At 42.0% G+C, this 26369-nt stretch overlaps 3 protein-coding genes across 13 annotated transcripts in view; 1 reads left to right on the top strand and 2 right to left on the bottom strand.

The window, feature by feature from the left end:
* Positions 1-258: 258 nt before the first annotated feature.
* LOC108050158 (ARF GTPase-activating protein Git) lies at positions 259-4232 on the top strand. Of its 2 annotated transcripts, none has more exons than XM_017131680.2 (8): positions 259-392; positions 547-1445; positions 1968-2124; positions 2179-2264; positions 2325-2609; positions 2979-3169; positions 3242-3638; positions 3867-4232. In XM_017131680.2, the coding sequence occupies exons 2-8, from the start codon at positions 570-572 to the stop codon at positions 4068-4070; spliced, it is 2196 nt and encodes a 731-aa protein (XP_016987169.2). In that variant the 5' UTR covers positions 259-392; positions 547-569; the 3' UTR covers positions 4071-4232. The 2 variants fall into 2 exon arrangements, with proteins under 2 accessions (XP_016987169.2, XP_016987170.2); XM_017131681.2 differs by having other exon boundaries at positions 260-366.
* On the bottom strand, positions 4195-14591 carry LOC108050155 (mannosylglucosyl-3-phosphoglycerate phosphatase). 6 transcript variants are annotated; one of them, XM_017131674.2, is made up of 11 exons: positions 14418-14591; positions 11963-12076; positions 8492-8702; positions 7666-8272; positions 7514-7600; positions 6893-7456; positions 6229-6743; positions 5735-5974; positions 5584-5679; positions 5459-5529; positions 4195-5383 (listed from the first exon to the last, which is right to left on the bottom strand). In XM_017131674.2, the coding sequence occupies exons 3-11, from the start codon at positions 8687-8689 to the stop codon at positions 5323-5325; spliced, it is 2439 nt and encodes an 812-aa protein (XP_016987163.1). In that variant the 5' UTR covers positions 8690-8702; positions 11963-12076; positions 14418-14591; the 3' UTR covers positions 4195-5322. The 6 variants fall into 6 exon arrangements, with proteins under 6 accessions (XP_016987163.1, XP_016987164.1, XP_016987165.1 ...); XM_017131675.2 differs by having other exon boundaries at positions 8492-8699; XM_017131676.2 differs by lacking the exon at positions 8492-8702.
* Positions 14592-15587: 996 nt separating this feature from the next.
* The window catches only part of LOC108050177 (broad-complex core protein isoforms 1/2/3/4/5), a 54018-nt gene continuing 43236 nt past the window's right edge, over positions 15588-26369 (bottom strand). For 3 of the 5 annotated variants that reach the window (XM_044459270.1, XM_044459274.1, XM_044459273.1), the window contains 7 exons: positions 21482-22450; positions 21183-21321; positions 20554-21087; positions 19453-20091; positions 18997-19099; positions 18744-18927; positions 15588-18291 (listed from right to left, as the gene is read on the bottom strand). In XM_044459270.1, the coding sequence (XP_044315205.1) occupies positions 17983-18291; positions 18744-18927; positions 18997-19099; positions 19453-20091; positions 20554-21087; positions 21183-21321; positions 21482-22450 (2877 nt within the window). In that variant the 3' untranslated portion in view covers positions 15588-17982. The remainder of the gene's footprint in view (positions 18292-18743; positions 18928-18996; positions 19100-19452; positions 20092-20553; positions 21088-21182; positions 21322-21481; positions 22451-26369) is intronic. The other 2 variants (XM_044459272.1, XM_044459271.1) reach the window with 2 other exon arrangements.

Raw genomic sequence — 26369 nt, 5'->3', positions numbered from 1 at the left:
GGGAGACGACTATATATTGCTTGCAGAGCTGCCAGAAAGACGAAAATTGGTGGGACCAAGTTTGTAATGCAGGGCCTGCCCTTTAAAGAGTTCAGTTCTTTAAGTGTTTTTGTGATTAGAAACACATTAATGAAGTATTCTTTAAAGAATATATAATCTTTTTGGTACCATTTATTGTGTTTTTCTAAAAACTGGTAAAGAAACCTTTAAAAGCACTTAATAAAATTTACAATTCAAACAGTTTGAATCTGCCGCTTTGTTAGTACCTCTACTTGGCCACACTGGCGTGCAGAAAAAATAAAACAAACTCTTGTAAAAAAGCATCCGCAAATGTTTTCTAGTGCAGCTCACAGCGTTTAATTAAAAGTAATTTTCCTAATTGATGGCTAGAGGTGAGCGCCAGTCGCTGATATTTGACCTTTTACCGCCAGCTGGCTGAACTTCCAATCAGAGACGGCAGTCTGCCAGTGAATCAGAACGAAGCCACTTCAGTTTTCCCCCAGTTTTTCCAACTTCCCTATTCTATTTTTTGTTTCTCCCCTGCAGTTTGTGAGCGTATGGAATGCTGAATGTGTTTCGCCAGCAGCATAATCGAAGCGCACAGGAAGTTATTTATAGCGCCGCCGGATCCGGATCACTCCTATCCAGCCACGCCCACGATTTCGAGCAAAAGCAAGATGCCAAGGGGGAAATCCCGATTGCAAACCGAAGTTTGCGGCGATTGTGGCGCTGGTGATCCATCCTGGGCGAGCATTAATAGGGGAATCCTCCTTTGCGCCGATTGCTGCTCCGTGCATCGAAGTCTGGGCAGGCACATCTCCATCGTGAAGTCCCTTCGCCAGGGCAACTGGGAACCCTCGGTCCTGAACTTTGTCAACTCCCTGAATGCCCATGGAGCCAACAGCGTTTGGGAGCACCATCTGCTTGATGGAAGTAGTGGCTCCACCGGGGGAAAGCACCTGCCCCGCTGGCGCAAGCCCTCGCCCAAGGATGCCCTGCACCCCACCAAATCCGACTTCATCAAGGCCAAGCATGTGAATTTAACGTTCGTGCTGAAACCAAGCCTCCAGGATGATGACGATGGTAATGGATCCGTTGGCAGCCTGGAGCAGGAGTTGAGCAGGCAACTCCATGCCAGCGTGAGGACCAGCAATCTGGAGACCTCGCTGCGCTTCTTGGTTCAGGGAGCTGACCCCAATTACTATCATGAGGACAAGCTCTCGACGCCCCTTCATATGGCAGCCAAGTTCGGCCAGGCGTCGCAGATCGAGATGCTGCTGATCTATGGAGCAGATGTTAACGCTTTGGATGGCAATGGGATGACTCCTCTTGAGTTGGCCAGGGCCAACAACCACAACACCATCGCCGAGCGGCTGCTAGAGGCCATGTACGATGTTACCGACAGGATCATCACATTCCTGGGCGGAAAAAAGCCAGATCATGCGGTAAGTTTTTAGATTACCATATTTCTGCGAGAGTGGATGTTGCGTTTTCATTCCTTTTTGAGCCATTTTATCTACGAATCTATGAAATGCAATTTGAATACCCGCTTATTGACTCATTACGCTCAGATTAGGTCATAGAAGCAAGCAAAATTGAATCATCAAGTTCTGCTCACTTCAAAATTCTATTAAGTAATTCTGGCTCTTCTAAACAAAACAAGCGACAATTTTTAAATAGATTTTTGTGTGCTAAAAATATAAAAATGATGAAAAAATTATAAAAATAAAAACTTCCTTGCTTTTTAAAATTCGATCTAAAGAAAATTCTTTTTAGCTGTAAATCTGTTCCTTTAAAATTTTGTAAATAAGATTTCTGATTATTTAATCACGGTAGATTGATCTGTTTTTAAACTGATCTATTGGGACTCCTTATTTAATTGAAAAGAACCCATGAGCTTTTCGTTTTTAAATCGTATACCCCTCCTACTCCTTGATCGTGTACCAACTAATTGGTTTTTCCTTCAGAGTGGACGCCACATGATTATACCGGATGCCAATGGCTCCGACATAAGCGAGCAGCTGAAAATTGCCCGTGGAAAGCTGCAACTCGTGCCAAATAAGATGTTCGAGGAGCTGGTCATGGACCTGTACGACGAGGTGGACCGACGGGAGTGCGAAGCCAGTAAGTGGAATATGGAAAGACAATATTTCTAAAAGTAAAACTATTCATTTGCAGTTTGGTCGACGAGCACCTTGAATGCTGATCATGCAACTGTGCCATTTTTGCCGGCAAATCCATTTTTGAGCGCCACGCGCAATCAGGTTTGACCTTGCTTTACAGATGATTAAAACCTTGATTCATTAACATCGTTTCGCCAACAGGGTCGTCAGAAATTGGCACGCTTCAATCGCGCCGAGTTCACTGGTCTCTTGACCGATGTGCTTGTCGACGCCATGAGACGGCAAAACATGGCCAATCTGCGTCCGTTGGATGCGCCACTGCCCGGGCATCAGTCACTGCAATCGCTGCCATATGCCAACAATTCGATGCTGCTCGGTTCGTTCGAGCAGGGCGGTCACGATCCGAACCTGTCGGATGATGAGCCCATCTACGACCCGGTGGCTAGCGATGATGATTATGCGCCCGTGCCGCCAATGGCCCAGCAGGTAAACCTAATGCGCCAAAAAATTCTCAAGCTGAACAATAGCTTCGGCTAGAAGCGTAAGCGAAGACTGAAAATTTGACAACCCGTGCTGTACCCATTGTGTTCATCCCTAGGCCAGGGCACTATAGCTCCCTGATTTTAGCCAATCTAGTCGATTCCCAATGGTAGAAATCCAAATGTAGACAGTAAGCCTCAATAAAACTAGCCGATACTCGTGAAAGGGTATTTTAACTATGTGTAGTTATGATTATTCAGTGATTTGTCTGCTTTCCCTTTTGTTGATTTGCGATTGTATTTTATAGATTGTAAATATTTAGTTTTTTTAGTTCATTGATTTGTTTTTCTTATATTTATAATTTATTTTGCTTAGGCCATTGTCCACACGCCTCCGCGCAATGCGAATTCGCACAACGAAATGGAAACGCTGCGAAAACAGCTCAGCGATTACAAGTCGGAGATCAATCAGTTGAAGAACGTGGTGCAGATGCTGTCCAGCGAAAACTCGCAGCTCAAGTCCAAGTTCTCAAGCGCATCTAACAACAGCGTCTACGATGAGCCACTGTGAGCGTCTTGATTTGCATTTATTTATCTTTCTTTTATTTTATGATTTGGTTTTGATTTATCTATAATTAGTCGCATTGATCTGAGCCTAAGCAGTCCAGATACGGAGCACGAACCACTTTCGCTGCCTGAGGGTGGGACTGCCAATGTGGACAGCGGCTCCTCCAATGACTCCTCGAACCAGTCGACCATCAAGCGTCCGGCCAGCATGTACGAGCGTCGTCTGGTTCCCAACGTGGCCAAGGGTCAGACGGATATTCGGAATACGACCAGCATGTACCAAATGGCTGGCGATGGCAAGCCTTTTGGGGAAGAGGTAAAGGTACGCTCGGATTTAGTCACTCGCTGTCTAAAAGAGCTCATCCGTGCCATGCAGCCAGTGCCGGAGGATCAGAAGCAGTCGATTGCCCCACATGGAGAGCTTATTCGCAGTGCCGTGACTGACTTAATTGCTCTTTATGCTAATTTGGTAAGATCATAATTCTGATTTTCGCAGAAATCTTTTCTAATTGACTCAAAAACTCTTGTGTTAAGGCGAGACACTTAGCTTTTTACATTTGTTTCTTTTTTAAAAGAGTCGTTTTAATAATTTAAACATTAAAAATGTTTGAATTATATATTTTTGCGAAACCTAATCAACTAGAAGGGTATAGATTTCCCTGGCATTATAGCTTATAAATATGAATATTAATTTTAGCCACCGAATGCTAGTGACCCGACGCGCGAGACCCTTAAACTGCTGACCCGCCAGAACATTCTCATCCAGCACGAGTGCGAGAATCTGCAGAAGGCCATCGAGGCGGACGACAAGCAGGCCATACAGAAAAACACCTTGGAGGTGCGCGACTGCGCCTTCCACATTGCCAGTGCCATAAAGACCTTGGTGTTGCAGTTCTATTGAGGCGGCCAATACAAGCAACCTAGAAGTTTAACTCACCTTTTTTTAAAGTATTAACCAACCACTTTAGTGCCCTGCTGACTAACAAACGTGCTTCCGCCAAATTAATTTAAAAATCCCCTTTACATATAGTTTATGTATTTAATAAATGTTTACATAAATCAATTTACTTCGTTCAATATACACAAAATGCGTTATTCTACGGGCTAATGGCCCATTGCCAAAATAGTTTAAAAGTGTAGAAGGATGACCCGCTGCAGGGCGTGGAAGAAGGTCGAAAGATGTACGATATCTATATATATGGGTCCTTTATAATTTTAATAATCAGGTGCATTTTGAGCCTGCATATTGTTCACTTTAGTTAACTGTACGTTCTAAGCATGGACAATCAGTTAAGCATGGAGTACATATATGTGCCTTCCTCTACTTATTGTTTAACTTTGTGTAATTGAGTGGGTAGCTGCTGCCTTTGTATTCGCTTTTGTTCTGATTTCCGGTTGGTCGTCAGTTATTCGCAATCAGATTGCTCTCCTATGGACAAAAATACACTCCGGCTTTTGTTGCATCTCGTGTTGGTGGTGTGCAAGTTCAAGGAACTATTTAAGATTAAAGCATTAATCCATGAGTGTTGCACGGTTTGAGTACTCTAAAAATAATATGTTCTGCTGTGTTCAAGCGCTTCAAAAGTGTCCATAAAAATATATATGTCCTATTTTGAAATTCAAAATTTAGGTGCCTTGTCTAAAATATTGCTTTACATTCACTTTACATCTGCTTGCCTCTTGAGTTTGCTAGTGCTCCTCGTCGTCGTCCAGTGTTTTGCATACAACCTATAGTGTTTGATTGCGTTTTGTGGACTTGGTTTTTTTAAACAACTATTTTGGAATATCTAGGGAATCTCAAAGCTCGGCTCAAACTCTTTTTATCTAGATCACAAAACATAAGAGCTGCTCAGTAATTACAATATAATAATCAGTTGGTTGTGTAAATCAGTTTATCTAATTAAAAGTAAATTAAACTAGTGGTAAGCTTTAGGTACACGTACTCACTACATACACATACATCATATACAATATCAATATCAAGTTCATACATATCTGGGGAAGTCTTACAAACGTTCACAACGTAACTTAGCCAAAAAAACAGAAGAGCGGTAACAATAAACAGTAATAAATATAGGGCACGATCCCAAAGACCTGCCAACTAACTAACTAGCTAACGGGTATATCTTCTCTTTGCATTGCCTAATTGCTACTCAAATATTTCTCTCCATATCGGAACCTGCCCCTAACTCAAGTTGTCTTATTTTCTTGTAACTAGAAAAACGAAAAAGAAACAAAAATACAAAAATTAAATGCAAACTGAATAAATGACTTTCGGAAATTCTTTACTCGTCCTCAGCCTCGGTGATCGTGGAGTTCATGATGTGCGTTTCCTTTTTAAACAGAAGCTGTCGTTGATGCTATTGATAAATGAATATTAGTACCAGCTCGATTAATCATATCAAGTCACCAACCTCTTCGTTTTGTATCATAACAATGCGGTGCTCCAGTTGTGGCGCCAAGTCGCAGGTGGACTGCTCCAGGTCATCCAAGGAGGCACGTCGCAGCATCTAAAAAGGAATAACCATTAAAATTTGGAACTAATCTCCAAGTAGTTCTGCTCACCTTCTGGGAATTTCCATGCGTCAGGTCCATCGACTTGTTGTGATGACCCACGGATAGTTTACGGATAGGTGAGGGTCCATCCAGATCCATGCTGTCGAGGCACTGCACCAGGCTATGCCTTCGGGAAAGTGTGACCAGCGACTGCCGGTGCTTTGTGTTTTGACCACACTTTCGCGAGTTAATCGCTTTGAAGTGATTCTGTAGTGTAATTCCCAACTCGGGACAGGCATCGTCATCCATCTGAAAGAGATATTTGGGTTTATCAGTATAAAATCATTAATAATATCTTGACTACCTTGAAGATGAGGCTTATATATGCTTATATATTGTATTTGTTGAAAAATATAGACATACAGAAAAATATAGACCGTTTATTACCCTATGAAGGTCATACATTCTTGACCAGGATCACTAGCCAAATAAATCTAGCTTTCCCCGTCTATCTTTCTGTATGAACGTCGAGATATCTTAATAAACGGAAAGTCCTGACTCACCAGAACAGTGGCATCCTTGAACATGGTATAGCCATCGCATCCCATGAAGATGTAGCTCTTGACGCACAGCTTGTACTTCTGCTCCAGGTTGAGGTATTCGTCGCCCACCTGGATAAGTTGCGGATCAATACGCTTGCCGGGCTCCGCCTGCGGATTGAAGGCAAAGCTGATGCCAGCCACTTGGGGAAAGCGACCCTCCAGCTTTGGATAGGCTGACACGCCGTTCTCCAGCGCCTTCCACAGCACTTGACCTTTGACCTCGAGCAGGATCAGGGGATCCCGCATGGGGATGACATTAACCAGGTCACCCATGGTGAAGGCGCCCACCGGATGAACACGATCCGAGCGGAAGGTGCCTCCATTTAAGATGACCACATCGGCTCCAACGGCGGCCAGCACCACGTCGCACACCCAGTTGCCCAGATTCGTTTCCTGGGTTCGCACCCGTGAGAAGCGACCGTCCAGCTCCACGCTGAATACTCCCATCACGTCGGACAACTTGCTCTCGATGAACTCTGTAAGAAAAGCATTACGGAGTTAGTAAGTTGAAATCAAATAACTCTAGACACCCTTTAAGAGGTTTAAAATCTCTAGAGGTTTCTATGGGACCCTACCCAAAGGTTTAAGAATTAAGAGAATTCAATTTGTTGCTTTCCGCACTTACTGGAATATTTGGAGAGCTCCTGCTTCAGCTCCGGATCCTCCGGAATCTTGGCCGTCACATCGAAGCACTTGACGTCGGTGGTGAAGTGCTCCCGATTGGCGGCATCCCGATCGATGGTGATTACCGAAAACTGCTGGAAGTCCGTGCCCGATTTGACAATCATCTTCCCATTGATTTCGGTCACCTCGCGAACGTGGTCATGACCGCCAAGGATAATGTCGATGCCGTCGCACTTCTCGGCCAGATTAATGTCGTTGGGGGTTCGCATGTGGGTCAGGGCAATGATGAGGTCACAACCCTCGTTTCTCAGCTCGCGCGCAAGCTTATTTCCAGCCTCCACGTAGTCGATGTAGGTCACCTCATTGGGATCGATGGTCGGCAGGGTCTCAAGCCACTCCCGCTCCACCAGGCCTATCAATCCAATGGAGATCTGATTGTGGAGAATGAAGTGCGATATCTTGCCACCGCCTAAAGGACGACCTGTTTCGTTGTCAACCACATTGGACATGAGCCAAGGGAAGTCTGTCTGCTTGATCAGATTCACCAGCACATCCAGACCGTGATCTAAGAGGATAATGAGGTAGTTAAATCCATTATGGTGTAACCTAGCAAGTCACTCACCAAAATCATGGTTACCAAAGACGGCACAGTGGGTGCCCACCGTATTGAGCACGGGAATCATTTGTTCGCCTTGGGTAAAGGTGCTCACTGTAATTAAAAATATTTTTTGAGTAAATAAAATCATTTTGAATCCATTTACCCTTAATACTCACACATGCTGGGTGAGAAGGCATCGCCACTGAAGAGCACGAGGGGATTCAGATGTGCAAAACTCTTGATGGCCGTGGCAAATCGGGCTGCTCCGCCCACCGGCTCCGTTTCCGCCATGGACTCAATGTTGTAGACATCGTTGTAGTGCAGAATGGTCAGCGGCTTATCCTCGCCCTCGGTCATTTTCAGCAGCTTCTTGGTCTTCTCCAGCTGCGAGGAAATCGATGTGGATCGTCCGGTCAAGCCGTGTGTGATTATTCGCGATCCGGAAACGGAACCCGATCCGGAGCCTCGATGTCTAGGACTCTGGGGCTGGCTGACGGAGGCGTAGGCGCGTGTGGGTCTCGTCAAGAGTTCCCTGGCATCCAGTGGCGTCAGCGACTGACTTCCTCCGACTGCGGCTGCTTCGTCAGGGTCCTCCGGTCCGAATTGTAATGTGGAACCACTCAACGAGGCGGTGGCACTGGCCGGAGCAACTGGAACTTCGCTCGAGGTGGGAGTAGTGGGTGTGGGCGTGCCCAGAGATAGGTCCAACGATCGAAAGTTGGGATTGCTGCTCTGCAGCATCGACAAAGTTCGTGTGCCGGCGTCGCGCACTTCAATGGAAGCCTGAAAAAGATTGCAAAAGAATTCGCAAATCAGTATTTGGTTTTACGGAATCCCAAATCACATCGAAGGACATCAGGGGCAACTGAAGAATCAGGCGGGGGGATGCAACACAAAAGCAAAGGGAGTGCAGGTTTGTTTGTTTTGGGTGTAATACACTGTGTTGTGCTGGGTGGTTCACATCAATACGGATCACATTTTGGGTTTGGGTGTGGACAGAACCTGCTTCAGCCAGCCCACCACATTGCCCATGGCGGCGGCTCCTCCCGAACGGCTACTGCCAGTCAAGTGGCTCAGGCGACGAGTGGATCCATGGCCAGTGGGTGGTGGCGTTGTGGGTGGCACTGCTGTCGATCCTGATCCTGATCCTCCGCCGCCTCCTCCTCCTCCTCCTCCTCCGTCGATTCCCGCATTGCTCATCCTACAGACGCTGCTTGGATTGGGAAAGATCGAAATGGAAATGGCACACAAGAGATTGGTGATAGACACGACTCGAGAGGTAAGTTAAATAGCTCGTTTTCAGGATCTGATTGCTCAGCTAATAAATATTATCAGCGGTGATACTTAAAAACCAGAACAGAATCTAGATTCGGCAAATGGAAGTTTTAATACCCTTGCAAACATACCGAAAATTTATGACGGCGGGCACTGCGCGAATAAACTGCATAAAACTATACGGTCAGTATGGCAGATATATGACAGCTATGGAATATAGTCAGACAGAAGGATCGACGGTAATCGATAATCGATAGTAATGCTGTAATTACAAATTGCTAGCCCAAATTATAATACCCTCTTCAAGGGTATAAAAATAAATAACTGGTTATAGCTGTATACACCGATAATATATTAAAGGCTGTTAAACATTTATTGTATTAATTTAATATATAAAAGCAGTATTGGAAAAGGATAAGTGACATAAGTTAATTTGTTTTATCCAAAACGTATGCAAGTTTTATTGTTTTTAACAATTATTTTATGCAAAGCTCTGGTAACTACTTACAATCGATTTCAAAAAGTTCTGCGTAAAAGAAACATTTTTTTATTTATTCAGCTTAAAATTTTTTACTTAAGTCTCAGTAAAGAGAGAGAACAAGGCAATCAATTAGCAGAGATATCAGATCGAGAAAATATAGCCTTTAAAGAACTTACAAAACGCCTGGGAAGCATCGCATTCGACTTAGGCGCATTTTCAATAACTAATTAATAACACAATCAAAAAGTGAGAAAATTTCGTAATTTCGCGCTAAAAATAAAAACAACGCGAGACCTGCGCCACTCGAACTGCAAAACACAAATGCGAGTGCAAATGAATTTTCTGTGATGCAAAAATATAAAAATATACAAACAATGATAAGGTTGAGAGCATAAAAATGCACAGAAAGGTGGCGAGAAGTGAAGGCATCAAAACGAAAGTAAATAAAGCACAGAAGGAAATCAATTTTGCGTTATTTGCTCATCGCAACAAAGTGGGATTTGCTCATGGCAACAAAGTGATTTGCTCATGACCTACAGATGGGGTTCTTTCATTATTTGCTCTTGTTCCGTCTGCGAAATGCCCCATTAACTCAGGGTAAGACCAATGCAATCAGCGATATTGAGAGTAAGATTGAGTGGAAAAGTATCTCAAAGATTTCTCACTGAGTTTCTAGAGAGCTCATTGGGGCACATTGACATTGATAATGAAAGCAACAAGCAAATCAACGAAGTCATCTAGACAACACTCATACGCACCGTTGGCTGAGCGAAACAAGGTCAAATGTGTTTGAAAGCCTGAGAACATCTTCAGGTTGTACATTAAGCTGACGGCAAAAGTTAAGCTACGGAATCTAGCAGGACATAGGAAATGAATTGCACTCGGGCAGGAAATGTGCAAGAGTTCCATTTGCAATGGCCTCCATTGGCGTTATACGTGGCCTGCATATGAGTCCAGCTTTAAACGGCTTAATTTGACCACCAAACAATTAAAGTCAATCAGTCTACTGACCGCACTTTGTTTTGTTTATTGGCTTAATTAATTCTCACAGAATTAAATTTCGAACACAGTTTATTTTCCCATTTTAGGCATGAAAACGCCTATGTCAATGTCAATGTTTTGTTAGCTAAAGTTTTGCTCTAATTGAATCATCTGACCCAAACATAATTAATTTTATGTTTTAGCTAAGTGCTGTTTACCCAGAACCACATTTCAAATTGCATTAAATATGCTCATCAAGCGTTCATGCAGAAAAATTCAGAAACATTCATCGGAATACAAAGTGGCAACCGCAAAATCTCATTTCGGTATTTGCGCAGACCAAACAAAAATCATAAATATTTGGCCGAACTTCGGGAAGTGGAGTTGCAAACACCCTCACAAAATGTTGTTTATTTTATTGGGTTCTTTTATATCAGCATCTCATAAATTGGTAATAAGGTAGGCGGTGTGGGTCCTTCATTACTTTTTGTGATCTGGTATATATAACAATAATTTTGTACATTGTTAATGATATTAAAGATGGAACTTTAAAGTTTGTGTAGGAAATATAAATATAAAATAGGATTATTGACCTGTTTTATATTGAGTAATTAAGTTAAAATTGTAAAAGTTTAATGTCTAAACTCTCATCTGATTCGACCTTTAAAATAAAATACTTTCTGAAAGGGTATACATTTCAAATATGAAATCAGACCAACATGAAATATGCATTTGGACATGACAGCTCTGATTTACGAATGTGCAACAGTTGAAGTGGGATCTGAAATGGATATAATTTCGTGAAGGGCCTGCCCTTTTAGGCCAACCAGACGGAATGGCTCCTGAATAATTCTAAAGGATTTTCACGTACTTAATATTGCCACTCGCCCCCCTTTTTCATTCCGAGGATTTGGGTCGGGATGAGCAGACAAGTGAAAGTAGAAGGGAAAACAATTGCATGCAATCAATTGGTGAAATCAGGCATGCAATTCGTATGAGTGTGAGTGTTTTTGACGTCCTTGACTCTTTGGCAAGGTAAGTTCAGGCTTGTGAGAGACACTCTGAGCAAGGGTTAGGGGTCAATTGGCTGAAGGCTGATCCAAACGAGGGTCGATACTCGGCTGTGAAGTGAGCAGCCTTTTGCCGGGCTTGACTTTCGACAACCTAAGGACATGCCCAGTTATCCACAAGCACATTAACACACACGAAAAGTTACTTTTGCAACAGTTGGGCCCAAAAGGTTGTGGCTTGTACTTGGTTTATCGCCAGCTTGTTGGCAACAAAAGTTGATTAGCATATTACGTATGCGCCCTGTACGTATGCCCTGTAACATTTTCATTTTGGCTGCGGGAAACGGAAATGAAAAGTGTAATGAGAAAAACGGAAACACAAACAGCAACTCCGGAATAAATTATTAAGGGCATATCCACGTTATTTCAAAGGGATCACATATGGTTACACGAGGCAATGTTAGCTTTATAAATCCACTTTTAGAACTATTAAATTTAGTTCAAGGGTTTTTCGTGCGAATCAAAGTTAGCTTTTTAAACGCACTTTCCAACTATTTTAATACTATTCCAACCTTGGCATTTAATTTAGATCAATAAGCGCAGTGGGCGAAAGTTTGAACAACTCTCACCTGAGATACTCAGCTGCCACAATTGCCACCCCCTTTTTAATTGCATAATTGATAATTTCACCTAACGACTGCCAGTTGAGGCCAGTTGTTTACTCACTTGCGTGCAAGGCTCTGTGAGTCTTCCTCTTTTGACCCTTTTCTTTTTCCGGTGTTCAGTGGAGGTTGCCCCAGCAACAGCTTTTTGGGAGGTTCGATGTGGAATGCAAGCAAACTGGAAAAGTAAAGAAACTTACTGAATAATTAAGGAAAAAGGATATGTAGGCGAAATTGCCTTAGTCGAACTTTTTAAAAAGCTGTATACAAAAACTACTTTTACAGCCACAACATAAGCAATAATTATTTCTAACCATAAAACCTCATTTCCTTAAAGCAAAATGTATGTTACAAACCGTAATTTTTAATAAGGATTTTCCAGTTTCAAAAATATTATTTTCGAAAGCCTTGCATTGATTGATAATAAAAAGAAGAACAAAATAATACAAACTTTATAAAATAAATACAACAATAAGTTTATTTTCGCTAAACAATTATACATTTTAAGAAGTCCAAAGCAAGTTTTCTCTGCTCTAAAAGTGTGTCATGCTTTTGAAGTCTGACTGTACTAAGCACTTCCCTTGCACGGTTTTATTATCTTCCACTACTTTGGCGCTAAAAGCTGTAAACGACATTGATGGTCTATTTTACAACACAACCCACAGTTCGGGGTTCTTCTTGAAAACAGCAAACAAAGTATGGCATCCACACACGCACCTTCACTTGACTTGAACCGCCTTTTAAATATACCACATACAATTGGAGCTCACCTATGGCTATGGTTGTACTTCAACCGCCGACTGAAATTTTAAAGTCAAATATTCGATCCCACTTGTGGATTATTTTCATTTCTCATTTTATTTTAGTCAAGGTCTTGAAATATTTAGGCCTGCTATTCAAAACTGTCCAACTTTTTTTTTAGCCATTTAAAGTCTTTAATTGGGGGACAATTGTTCAAAATAACTTCAAGTGCTTAAAAAAACATTTAAAGACTTATAAAAGGGAAACTAAAGGAATCACTAATGCCACATTTATAATTCATAAGCCATCAATTAAAGCTAACGGCAATAATGTTTTTAAGTTGTTAAATTTTAAATAGCAGCTTCGAACAAGAATCAAAAAATAAATAAAAAAGCAACTTAAATATAAAATAAATTATATTTTTCCTAATTTCAAGGTCATACAACAATCACTTAATCAATAACTGACAATTGGGTCAAAAATTGTATATAATATTTATTAATACATTTTTAAATACAAAAATAATAAACTTAACAAGTAAATAATAAATGAAATTAAAGAGCCTTAAAACACTATCAGTGTAAAAATTAAATTCCATTCTTCCGACCCTTGTCATGCCGCAACTGTTAAAGTCCAAATAAAAACTTGAAGTATCACCTCCAAATTTGTTGTTAAGTATTCAATAAGTAAACACTTGATCAAAACAACACGTCAAAGAGGAAGTTTTGAAATGACACATTTCATTTTAGCTTGTTTATTTTTGAATTGAAATAAATTCGGAAGACTTCAAGGTCAAGCAAGCTAGAGAAGACGACGAAATGCGGTCACACTCCTTGTGGATACCCTAGACCCACTTTTCTGGTGCCAAGTTCAAATGGCCAAAAACATGGCAAACATCAGCAAACACTTTTTCGCCAAGAGCGGCACTTGTTGTAAAAACAAAAGGGGGGTTTGAGGGGGTTATGTAGAGGTATTTGAGGCCAAAACCACCCATACACCGTTATGATTCTTGCAATCAGCTGTGTTTGGCAGAGAGTTTCTCTTGAGAGAGGAAGCTTTTTTGTGGGGGCTGCTTTTTGCCCGTTCTCTCCATAATATTTATAATTTCTCTCTGGACTCTCTTAATAACCACGTTGTTTGGTGGCTGTTATTATTGTTGCGTATTTTTCTTATTTTTGCTGTTGTCTTTAAAGTTAATATTTTAGAACGTGTTGAGCGACGGGGCTTTCGCACACCACGTCATACTCCCCATGTACCTATATTAATATACATATTTATATATATGTGTGTTTGTGTGTATCATGCGTAATGTAATTTTATGGGGGTTACGAGTTTTGTACACTTGAACTTGCAGCTGTCCTCTGGCATATAAAAATAAACTGTTTATGCAGTTAACTTTTGGGCTGTGCTTTCGTTAGCCCGATTTCGATTTACCATCTTTCCCCTGACAACTTTTCTATCCATCATTATTAATTCAACACACACTCTCGTTTTACATAAAAATTTTGCAATCTTGTGATTTTTTCAATTGACATTTCCGCTATATTAAAATGTACAACCATTTTTTGCGAGGGATAAGTTAAATTTGCCAATTTCACACTCAATTAGAACGCACATCATATCACTTTCACTTAATAAACTCATAACTTTCAATTGAGATGATTTAAATCAAATATAAACAGATTAAACGCTGATTAATCAATTAGCTTAAGAGACACTGATAAGGAGGATTTCCCATTCAACACGATTGCTTTGTTTATTTGATGAGCAAGACTTACAAAATACTTTCCAAAAGTAAGCAATTCCTTTGTCTTCTTTTACTTGAAGTTAGAGAAAAGTGCTGGGTCTGCAAATTTTTTCTTTTCTTGGTAAAAAATCTTCTGCGTTGCGAAAGGAAGCGGCGCAGACGATTGGAAACGCGAAAAACACCAAACACCACCGTTCACATGGGAAGCAGAACTTTGACTGGCATCATCCGCTTCTAGGTGAGCACAGTCAAAAAAATAAGCCCAACATGTGGGAGAGCATGCGCCAGCTGAGCGGAGAATTACTAATAAGTATCGTCCTAACAGAAAAGCTCCGTTAACATTACTGGCCAAAACAATACCCTTGAGCCAAGATCAGGTTTACAGAGGTAGAGCTTTATCGCTTGGATAAACTAAGTTTAAGTCATGAGCGCCAAAGACATTTTAATCAAATTCAAAAAAAATGTTTAAAAAAAATCCTAAACAAGTAGAGATAACAAATTTTAATTATGTTGTTTGTTGGTTTCAAGGCAATACATAAATCAAGATCATTCCCATGGCAGCTATATGAAATGTAAATGAATTTTAGGAGTATATCCGTACATGTTATAAAACAACTAAGTTATCATTTTTATACCCGTTATTCGTAAAGTAAAAGGGTATATTCTATTCTTTGAAAACTAAGTAACATGTAGGGAGAAACGTTTTCGACCTTATACGTTTAATATATTCTTGATTAGGATCAATAGCCGAGTCGATTAAGATGAAGATTCTAGGTTTTCGTACGCCCACTCTAACGCCCATAAACCAACAAACACTTTAGAAACCGCGTTGATGTCAGGTATTGGGAGGAATATGTCAAACTAGCACTAGCTGCTCACTCTCAGCCTGTGGTGTTTGAACTGCAGTTCTGCAGCTGGCGCTTCTAAAATTGATTTATTTTTAAATTGGTTAGCTCAGTAACGGATATCTTATAGTCTATAGAATTTTTCCTTGTTTAAATTAATTATTAGGAAAATCAAATTATAATTTTTTATAAAATAATTTAAAAATAAAAACAACCCTTTAAGTATAAAATCCTTTTTTCAGTGGGGTTTGGAAACCTGTTGAAATTCAATTTTGATTGGATTGAACGTTTAATTGAATAACCCTTAGCCAAACTATTTAAAACAACGCAGAACATTTCGGATGAAATGAAAAGTATTTAATATTATTTAATAATTTTTATTTATAGTACCTCACTTTAAAAATTACGTTATACCAATATTACATTAAATGTTGTTTGTTTATTACATGGGTTTTCGCTATTTCGGCTGTTACATAGATTGTTTCAGTGTTTCTTTTTGGGTTTACATTTACCGTTTATAATAGATATTTGCTGTATATGCATATTTGATAATCCAAAATGTGCTATAATATTGTGTGGTTAAAGGTTACTCTTACACATTTAGTTAGCTTAAAATTTTAAATGTAATATTTTATTATTTTTACGTGTGATTCGCCTTCATTTTCGATTCTTCTTCAAGTTGCTGGGTTCATTTTTTAATTGCTCTTGCGACAATTTTAACAAGGTTATAATGATATTTTTTGTTTTATTGTTGATTTAACTCTTGTAGATGCTACTTCGTATGCTTTAATTAATTTACAATGATATACAGTTTTGCTATAAAACATTAAAATGAATCCAACTAAAGATAATAGGAATAGAATTAAATTATGTTGAGTTTAAGGTAAGCATATTGCATTCAGTTCTACGGGTCTATAACGCTAAAATAAATTAATTTGCAACATTTGATTTTTGTAATTTTCAGATACCTGTTCCCCTAACACAACTAACAACTAAAGAAATTATTCAAATGTATTTACAAAGATTTCAAAGTGTTCTCCGCACACGTATAGTTGAGATGAAACCAAAAATAGTTGAAGTTACTTCAGATGGGTGTTTAAAGTATAAATTTCTCGTTTCCTAAATATGTAGATACGCTAGTGGAAGCTATTATACATTTTTCCTTATTAACGTCTAATTTCAAAATTTTGAATATAGTTTTTCTCCTTGTAGATTTCATTTCCGATTTTTGATATAGATACTATTAGATCTACGACATTTCCTGGGGCAACATAAAGCTGCTTGAATAAAGTGTTCTTTAAAGAAAAAAGGTTTATTATAACAACTTTCGTTCGCTGCTACACTAAACAATTTTACAGTTCACTTAGAGGTGTTTTGCATCCATATATATACGTGCGTATTTATTGGTTGATTTCTCTTACATGCTTGCTTCAAATCTTTGCTTTGAATGTGATTTTGAAAAGACAATATTTAGAGCTTAACATTAACAACATTTGCAGTTCGATTTGCTTATTCCGGCTGCTTTAGTTTCTGCTTTTATCAAAAATACATTCCATGTGTTGTTTCCTTGCAATTACTTCATTTCTAAAATTATGTATTGGCTATATTCTTAATTCAGTTGAAATCAAATCAATATTGGTTGATTCAGGGCGCCACCACTTAAATTCAAATAACTCTTGTTTTTCTTTCTTATCTGATCTGTTTGCGGTTGTCATTACAAGCTAATGAGTTTAATTTCTAGGACCTTGATAATTTGGTTTAATTCTACATTAAGGTATTCTCCCCTTCGTTCTTTTCGTTCAAACAATATGGTTATAAAGCATTTGATTCATGTATGGGTTGTGTTGTATGCGTTTTCACTATAGTTTTGGGCTTGGGTTTCTACAGTTTTAGGGGCACTTTCAGTCTCACACTAAGCGAAAATTATAACAAAACGCAGAAGGGGCAAACGGAATCTAGAATAGGGTTTCCACTATTAGGTCCTAGTTCAAGGTTTTCAGAATGGTCACGAGCCCAAAATATATACCCGTGTCCATGTCCATTAATAACAAAGTGCTCTTAAAACTGCGAGCCCAAAACGAATTCATTATCTTTCGAGTCTAGGCAAATCTAAAATTCATTTTTTTCTTACAATCTAGGTATGTGTATATCTCTCTCTCTTCTCCAACTTACTTGTCTAGAACAAAGGACTTTTGCAAACCTAATATCTATATAACTATTTTCCGTATAATGTAGATAAAGCATATTTCGTTATGTATTTACATTTTATACACATCTCGATTGTGTAATTAATGTCCATCTAGTTCAAAAGTGTTTTTGTGATTGGTTTGCCCTACCCTTGGGAATATTTGTCTGTGGGTCATTCATATATCTTCCTAACTGACTGATTGACTACTGTTTGGACAATAGCAAATGAAACTGCCGAAGCTTGCGCTTCCAGTGCTTGCAATTAAATCTAAACTTGATGTCCTCGGGTCTGGCCACTCCGGCGATGGTTTCCAACCCATGTGGCTGATCCTCCTGCTCTCAACGCTTTTGCTTGTTGGCTTTCTTGCGCTTGCTGGTGCCGCCACTGACTGCCGACGAGCCACTGGGAGCCACTGGTGGTGGTGGGGCACTGTTCGGTCCGCTGACCAGCGCCGATATGCTGGCAAAGGGTGTGCTACTAGCCGCCGTGCTGCCACTAGTACTGGCTCCTCCTGCTCCCCCACCACCGGTGCTGCCCATTATTGCCGCAGCATGCAGTGATTCTCAACTACGCTCCGGCGTCCCGTGGTGCTGATAGATCTGCTGAAGCTGCTGCTGTTGCTGGCTGTGCACCACCTGACTGCTCGATGTAACCACATCCTGCTGCATGTGCTGCGGATGGTGACCCGGGTGGGGCGACTGCTGCTGCTGTTGCTGCTGCTGCTGCTGTTGCATGTGCACCACGTGCTGTTGCATGTGTTGCGTCGTCGGAGGACCTTGCGGCGTACTGTGGTGCTGTGGCGTACTGTGGTGCTGCGGAGTTGGCGGATGCGGCGAGGGGCTGTACGGGAACTGTTGCTGTAACATATGCAACTTTGCATAAATAAATTGATTATATAGGTTAGTCAAAGCTGGCATTTATGTGTAGTGTTTGTGTAAGCGGTTGTAAATGAAAAAAGATTTAAATGAGACAATAAACTTAATTTAATGGTTTATCTGCATTGTTCTGAGAATTCGTTGAACCACATTTCATTAATTAATAGAAAATTGTACTTAAAATTCATGTCCTAACTGATTAAATAAATAATAAATAAGTGGAATTAATTTAATAGATGCATTTTGGTGTCGGAATTCAACTGAACGAATTATAGCCGCATTCCTCAAAAAATGCACTCATGAAATGGTTTCAGGCTATTAAAAACAAATAATTTATATGTTTGAAAAAATAATTCTTGAATTGGATGCGTTTTTTAAAGACTTTGGTTTTAGAGTTTGTGAACTGGGTTTGCATTTGCTTTTAGCTTTTTGCTGCCGTGGCTACGTACCGAATTCTCCTGACTGTGCTCGATAATCTCAATGCTGCCGGTGGTGTTGCCCGAGGTGTTGAGGAGCGCCACGCCACTCGTGTTGGCCACCACGTCGTATTTCCCGCGCTTGAAGCGGCCGTAGAGCGAGCTGTAGGGCAGGTTATAGTGAATGGCCGCCTGGTTGATGGACATTTGGCCAACGCTGTGGGAGATATGTGTCGGAAATGGTGATTAGCGACTTAATTGACGCCAGTAGTTCGCACGCACTCACCGCACTGAGTTCAGGGCCTCGTTCATGGCATCCTCGGACCAGGGCGTTGGATTCGAACGCGACAGCTCAATGCCCTCCCGTTTGCAGCGTCCGTAAAGTGTTCCTTTGAGGCGGTTGATGGAGTGGAAGAGGGGGATTAGTCACAGCAAAATCAGATCAAAGGCGGACGAGGGAAAGTGGTCAAAATCAAGTGCATGAGAGCTTTTCTTTTTCTAGGTTTTTCTTCTCTTTTTTTATTACGGCACAATGGCCAATTTGAAAATCACTTTTTCAGATTGGCTTTAAGAGGCAATCCGTATATGAGATAACTTAATTCTAGCACTTTTTCTACTTCTTCATCCACTGGGACAATGCTAAAAACACCAACTACGAAGTGGATTTTTTAAGACAAGGCGTCGTCGAAGAAATAGAGGACACCATAATTCGAACTACGGACTGGATTCGCAGACAACTCACCTGTGGGTATGCCAAACTCAGCGCTGGCTTTCTGCACTGATGTATTACCCGCCCGTATCGCCTCCAAGGCTCGCTCCAGATCCTCGGGCGTCCACGTGGTTGGGGCGGCATTGAAGGGCGCCGCAAGGCGGATGCCCTCGCGCCGGGCAATCTTGTAGAGCGTCGAGGAGGGGATGCCGAAAGCCTTCGACGCTTTGTTCGCGGATATCTGACCCGAACGCAGCGCCTCCAAGGCATTCTGCAGGGCATCCTCGTTCCACGACTTGGTGCCGCCCTCCTTCTTGGGCGTTTCGATGCCCAGGCGATGAGCACGTTGCCACAGGGTGGTCGATGGGATGCCATAAATGGCGGACGCTTTCGTCAGGCTCATGTTTTGGTTCTTTAATGCATCTAAAGCTGAATTCATATCATCTTGTGTCCAAGCTTTGGGACCATTAAACTGACCTTTCTCGCCAGAGCCAGAGCCAGCCCCACCACTCATGCCCCCACCACCACCAGCACCGCCGGGCCCCGGGCCGCAAACGCTGCCACCCAGCCCGTGTTGCTGGTCCAAATTCGTATAGTGTGGCTCCTTCTGATCATGCGGCGAGCCGTTGGCGATCATCATCGAATCCTCGCTCGTGTCCGAATTGTACATGTCTGAAAATAAGAAATACATAAGCATTAGTATAAAATTTGTTTTTTGGTAATAAGAGATGCCAGTTTTATAAGGGCTTTTATGGAAAGGAAATAGAGAAATACAAGATTCGATTCACAGTATGCTTCAATTGTTTGATGGCTCAAATAATAAAATGGATAACAACATATTTTACAGTATTTATATCTTCATTTAATAAAAAAATTAAAAAATTATTTTTAAACTTATTTTGACTATTCTTTGGAGTATTCATTTTTGTTTTACTTCCAAAATGTATTATTTATTTTACTTTATTTGGCCAATAGCCAAAGTTATTTTATTATTTTTTAAATGGTATTCTTTAATTTCCCACCGAAATTGGAATTCGGTTGGTCCTATAGAAAAGCATTTGGGATAAAGGAATTTAAACAGTCTGCAATGTACTCTTACATTCCAGCAATTCAATTTTCTGACGCACAACTCACCCATATGCCCTGAGGACATCATGTTGACAATCTCTGGCGTTATTATCATGCCCGGCTCGTGTTTAATCTGGCTCGGATCAATCTCCATGACTGTGGCACCACTGATGTCGGCGTGCGTCACATGTCCCCCATGCTGGCCGTGCACACCAGCTGCTGCAGCCTGTTGTTGCTGCTGGTGGTGTTGCTGCTGCTGCTGTTGTTGCTGCAACTGGGCCTGACTTTGGGCCAACATCTGCTGGGCATGGATATGCTGCTGCTGCTGCTGTTGCTGATGCTGTTGGTGTTGCTGTTGTTGGTGTTGCTGCTGCTGGTGGGCTTGGTGATGGGCATGTTGCTGCTGGGCCTGGCTAAGTGCATGCTGCTGGGCAGCTGCCAGGTGCTTGGCCTCGATCACCTCGCTCTTGATGTGCTGCACCAGATTCGAGTTGCTCTCATCGCCAGTGTGGTGATGAGATATCGAGTGCATGGGGGACTGATCGAGCCGATGGATCTGCTGGGCCAGATGATTGTCTATATCGAGCGGTTCGGTGGGATCTGTTGAGAGGCAAATTTAAACCAGATTAGTTGGGGCTTCCCAAGACTTTAGGTGTTACCGCGTAGATCCGCTGGCTACACTACCGATCACTCACTTGATAGATCGCGCGTGTCCGTGCTGGGGTTGCAGGACAGATCGACGTGCTCCGTGACGGTGACTGGGGTGGCGGATGGTGCTGGTGGCTCGGGTGTGAAGTCCAGGAATCCCATGGGCACGCCCAACAGGCCGCCGTTCTGCATGGAATCCAGATTCGGGTGGAGAGAGAGATAGGAATGACAGGTTAGCAAAATAGGGTTCATTATGCCGGGGAAGATCGATCTGATCTGCGATCGATCTCTGGCTAACTGAGAGAATGCTGTGTGCTAACTAAACCAAACTAGCTAACCAACTTACCATGCCCATGCCTAAACTAGTCATATTTTTTGTATCTTTTCCGTCGCGCGCTACTACAATTTGTGTGACGATGGCTTGGCCGGTGGATGTCACGCCGCTCACGCCCGCTGCATTGTTTGAGGCGCTGGATGAATTAGACGCCGGCGAGGCCACCGATTGCTCGGTCTTGCAGATCTTATTCGGCTTGTTCTCGTGCTCGTGATCGTGACTGTGATCGTGGCCGTGACCGTGTCCGTGCGAATGTCCTCCGTGCCCGTGTCCGTGGCCGTGCTCGTGCTCGTGGTCGTGATCCTCTACGTCTGAATCGTCTCCAGTTCCTGGCACTGGTATGTAATTGCCGTCGGCCGTCTGCTGCAGGCTCACAATAGAATTTGGATTTTGGCCCTGGATAAGAATGGTCTGCGGGTGGTGGTGGTGCGCCGGCTGGGGTTGCTGCTGCTGCGACGATGAACTGCTGGAGCCTCCAGAGCTTCCTGCTCCTCCGCCCGTTGGCAAGTCCGGCGATTTGGAGCGCTTAAGTCGAGACTTGCGTGGCGTCGGCTGCAAACCGGATGGCGTCTGTGGAGCCTGCTGTCCGCCGGCTGAGCTTCCGCTGCTACCGCTGGCCGAGGAGCTAAGCAATTGCCCGGATAGGGAAACACTTCCGCTGGGCACTCCGTGTTGCGTCAGCAGGGCAGCGTTGATTTGTTGCTGCTGTTGCTGCTGGGCATGCACCTGCTGCTGTTGCTGCTGCTGATGTTGCTCCTGGGCCTGCTGTTGCTGCTGCTGGTGGTGTTGCTGCTGCTGTTCCAAGGAGGGCGACGGAGCTCCGGGAACTATGGTCGCGTTCACAATATTACCAACGACCGCCTGCTGAATGTTCTCTGAAACAGTGATTGTTGCTGTGGCCGCGTCGTTGAGGTCATCCGCGTTCTCGGCGGTTTCGCAGAGGCCTTTGATCTTTAGCTGCTCGGCGGTGCGCAAGAGGCCCTAAAAATAGTCAAGTAGGGGAAAAGATATTAGTCATTTATTTAATATTCTGTTTGGGAACTTTTTCTTTTCGGCTTAAACTCACAAATAAACAGTTTTCTTGTTTAAATAAATTTAAGTTTAGGCCAGCTGCTTAGCTTTTTAATTGGGATATTGTTTAAGATTCTGTTAATTTAAAGTGCAATTTTTTCTATCTTTGTTTATACATGAAAGTCCCATACTGATCTTATTTCAGTGCCAAATAAACCGATAATATTAAATATTCTTGCGGAATGTTTACGCTTTAAACCAGTTTCAGCATTTATTAGCCAAACAATACGCAATCTATGTGATTGGTTTTATAACCAATTCAAATTGCGGCTTTATACAACTCATACGATATCGGATACAATGGCTAGTTGTCCCGTTTCAAGGATATAATGGTATGCATCACCTCACCAATTTCTCTCAAGGCTGCACAGTGCGTTTCCCTTGGCAATTTACACACATTGAATATGGAATACGGTGATTTGATTGAAAAATAGCCTATATCGGATAGTTGAAAGAGTTCCAAAGTGCCGCACCCACTCCGCCAAAGAGAAGCCCGGGGGAATACATAACAGAGCTTAGGTGATGGAAATTTGTTCATTTTTTGTTTTTTTTTTCGTTTTGGGATGTTGGCATGGAGGCGGAGGTGGTGTCTCGTGTTTGTCCATGGAGCGCTGTGACAGTCATTACGGCGTCGCTTGTCTTGGCATGGTCGGTCACCAGTGTCCACAGTAGTGTCCGATGCCCAACCCGTCCAACAACACTTTCGCCATCGCCAATGCCAACGACAACGCCCACATCCAAGTCCTCCTCACCCACTGCCACCCTCCAATCTGCCACCCCCTTTCCAAACCCAATCCGTTGCAGTTGGCAGTCGCCGCAGCAATTGGACAGACAAATATTTACTTCAGAAGTTTTTCTTTTAAGCAGTGCGCAAAAGCCCTCTTCCGCCCTCGCCCCTCGCTCCCTCCTCCCACACCATTTTTATACATATATTTTTTTCCATGCTTCGCATTTTAAATTAAAAATACGGAAAAAACACTACGGCTCACGCACACTCCGGCAGCGAAGAAAAAATTCTTATTACCGCCTTTGCAAAGGAGGAGATGGAGGCGGAGCTGGGGAGGATTTGGGATGGCATGGGCATGGCTCCGGTGGCCCGAGGTCTCCTGGCGAAACAGAAAAGAAATTAAGGCAAAAATTGAGTAGGTTGAAATTTGTGTACCCGTTCTTTCGGTTCGCTCAAGCCGCAAAGAAATGCTGCCCGCCACACCACCCCTTGGGTCGCCCGTCGTCGTCCAGTTTGTGTGTTTTAAAAAAGAGAAAAAAATCTTTTCTTCTTCGACAGCAAAAAAAAAATCAGCAAGATTGGGGAGGGGGTAGAGGATGAAGAATCCTTCGAATAAATGAAAGAAATTTTTTTTCTGCTGTAGATGCAAATGGCAGGCGCCGGAAACGGAACTACAGGCCAAGAGGATGGGGTGCACCATCAGGAAAGGATGCATGATTGCTCGGCTATATATGAGTGGGTGGGCTGTGGTCGCTCTGCTCATCAACGCCAAGAAGACTCTCCTCCTCGTCCCCATACTTATTTATTTAAAAGAAAAAGTACATAACAAATTTACGCAACTTTTTTCTGAGCGTTTTCTTGGACCTTTTTTTTTCTTTAGCGCTATGTCCAGCGCACTTTATTAAAAACAACAAGTACAAAAGAAAAGGGCAGAAGAAATTAAGAAGAAGCAAAAGAGTTCGGCACAGAAAATTTAAATAAATTGCGGCAAGCGGAAAGAAGATGGAATGGAAGGTAGGTGCCCGACGAGAACCCAAGGCGACCCAATCTCACAATCCGCCTCCTTGGCACATTTTTTTCTCGGTGCAGAATTTTCCTTGTTTTTAATTACGACAACGACAGAGCACAGAGCGCTCTAATGGCCGTGAGGGCACACCCGGACTTTGGACTTCTCCGGACCGTCCGGGTCTTATGTAAAGCAATACACACAAACCCTGGGAAAAAAAGGCTGCGTGGCAAAGTCTTGGCAAGGAAGTTGAAGAAAAAATTGGCATTGGGCAGGTATATATACGTATGTATCCAAGAGCTGCTACCCCAAAAAAAAAAAGTCGGAAAAAATCAAAGGAGAAGAGCAGAGAAAAATCACTGCCCCTTGCCTGGTTTTGATAATCTCCCACTGCAAATTCCAATTAAAAACTCTTCATGTGCTAAAGTCAAATCAAAGAGAGAGTTCAGAACGAGGAGTGCAGGAAAGGAAGGGTGTATATCTCCTATTCCTATTGAAATTCTAACGCAATTAGTGCATGAAAATAAAGCGCCAATGCTGCGTATGAGTGATATATAGCTTAAATGGCACAATGGCTAGTTCAGTTCGGTCCGTTTCAGCTCTCTGGGCTAAAACGGAGAGCAGGACCGGTCAGGCATAATTGAAAAGCGAGACCGGCTGACAGCCAGAGTAACAAGCACGTGGAGCAAACAAAAAAAATGGCATGAAATGGTTAGTGAACAAGAATCGCATAGAGTGGAGGGGGTAAAATGCAAAAACCTTGATCAAAGAGGCCAAATCTGTCTAAACCATAAATGAACAAGCTTCGAGGGGCATCAATGCGACCATAAATGCAAAGAAGAAGACGTTTTCTGGACGTTAATTAATAGCAGGATATGAAAATATCCCCTTCTTGGAAAAAGGGAATAAAGCAGTGTAATAAAATTATGAAATATGAAATTTTTGTATATCTATTACATCTCTTACCGTTTAAATTATTATATTTATTGGTAAGTTATCGGTAATAAAAATGTACTATTATTTAAAACAATAAAATTGGTGTTTAAACTAATTTTACGAAGCTACATCTTTAATATAAATAAATTGGTGTATTTATTCAGGTTTACACCTTACCCTATTTATGTATGTGTTTCTAAATAATTTTGGGCCCAATTCATTTTTCTATATTGTTTTCTCCCAACAAAAATGTATCTTCTTAAAAGGTTTCCTATTCACCCCTTATTTCATTAAACAATCTAAACGAACTTAAGCCCTTTCCGTCGTTTGGCATCAGGTACAGTACCACAACCACCGATCCTAGTTAGAAACCCAAGCCCAGGAAAAATCGATAATTACTAATGTAACTAAATACAATTAAAAGCACAACCAAAAAAAATTACACATACACACACAGAAAGGAGAAAATCGCGGACATTTTCATGCAGAGACAAATGAGCGGAAGGAAGAGCAAAAACAACAACAGCAGAAGCAGAAAAAATCGGGAAAAATGCGCTTACTTACAGCCCAGTTGGCAAATGGGCAACCCAGGATGCTACCCCCATCCTCCTGGTATTGCCACATCCCGTGGACCGCTTTCCCTGCTTTTCCGCCGACTATCAAAGACAATGGCGGGCCCATTCAAGGGTTTAAAATTTCACCATTTGCATTTTTTTCCCTCGATTCCCGCCCCTTTCCATCCCATTTTGCTGTTCAGTAATTTCATTTCATTTACCATTTTTATACCCTTGCAGAGGGTATTATAATTTTGGTCAAAAGTGTGCAACGCAGTGAAGGAGACATCTCCGACCCTATAAAGTATATATACTTGATCAGGATCACCTCCTGAGTTGATATAGCCATGTCCGTCTGTCCGTCTGTCCGTCTGTCCGTCTGTCTGTCCGTCTGTCTGTCCGTCTGTCTGTCCGTCTGTCTGTTTCTACGCGAACTAGTCTCTCAGTTTTAAAGATATCGAATTGAAACTTTGCACACACCCCTCCTTTGCACGCAGTATAAAGTCGGAACGGCCGGGATCGGCCGACTATATCCTATAGCTGCCATATAACTGAACGATCGGAAATGCCATAACTTTGGTGTTTGTAAAGTTAGGAAGTTGGGAT

The sequence above is a fragment of the Drosophila rhopaloa genome, unplaced genomic scaffold (genome assembly GCF_018152115.1).
Source record: "Drosophila rhopaloa isolate 14029-0021.01 unplaced genomic scaffold, ASM1815211v1 contig_187, whole genome shotgun sequence".
NCBI classification, from domain to species: Eukaryota; Metazoa; Arthropoda; class Insecta; order Diptera; family Drosophilidae; genus Drosophila; species Drosophila rhopaloa.
The sequence above is the reverse complement of the archived record's forward strand: the minus strand, read 5'-3'. Positions and strand labels throughout refer to the sequence as shown.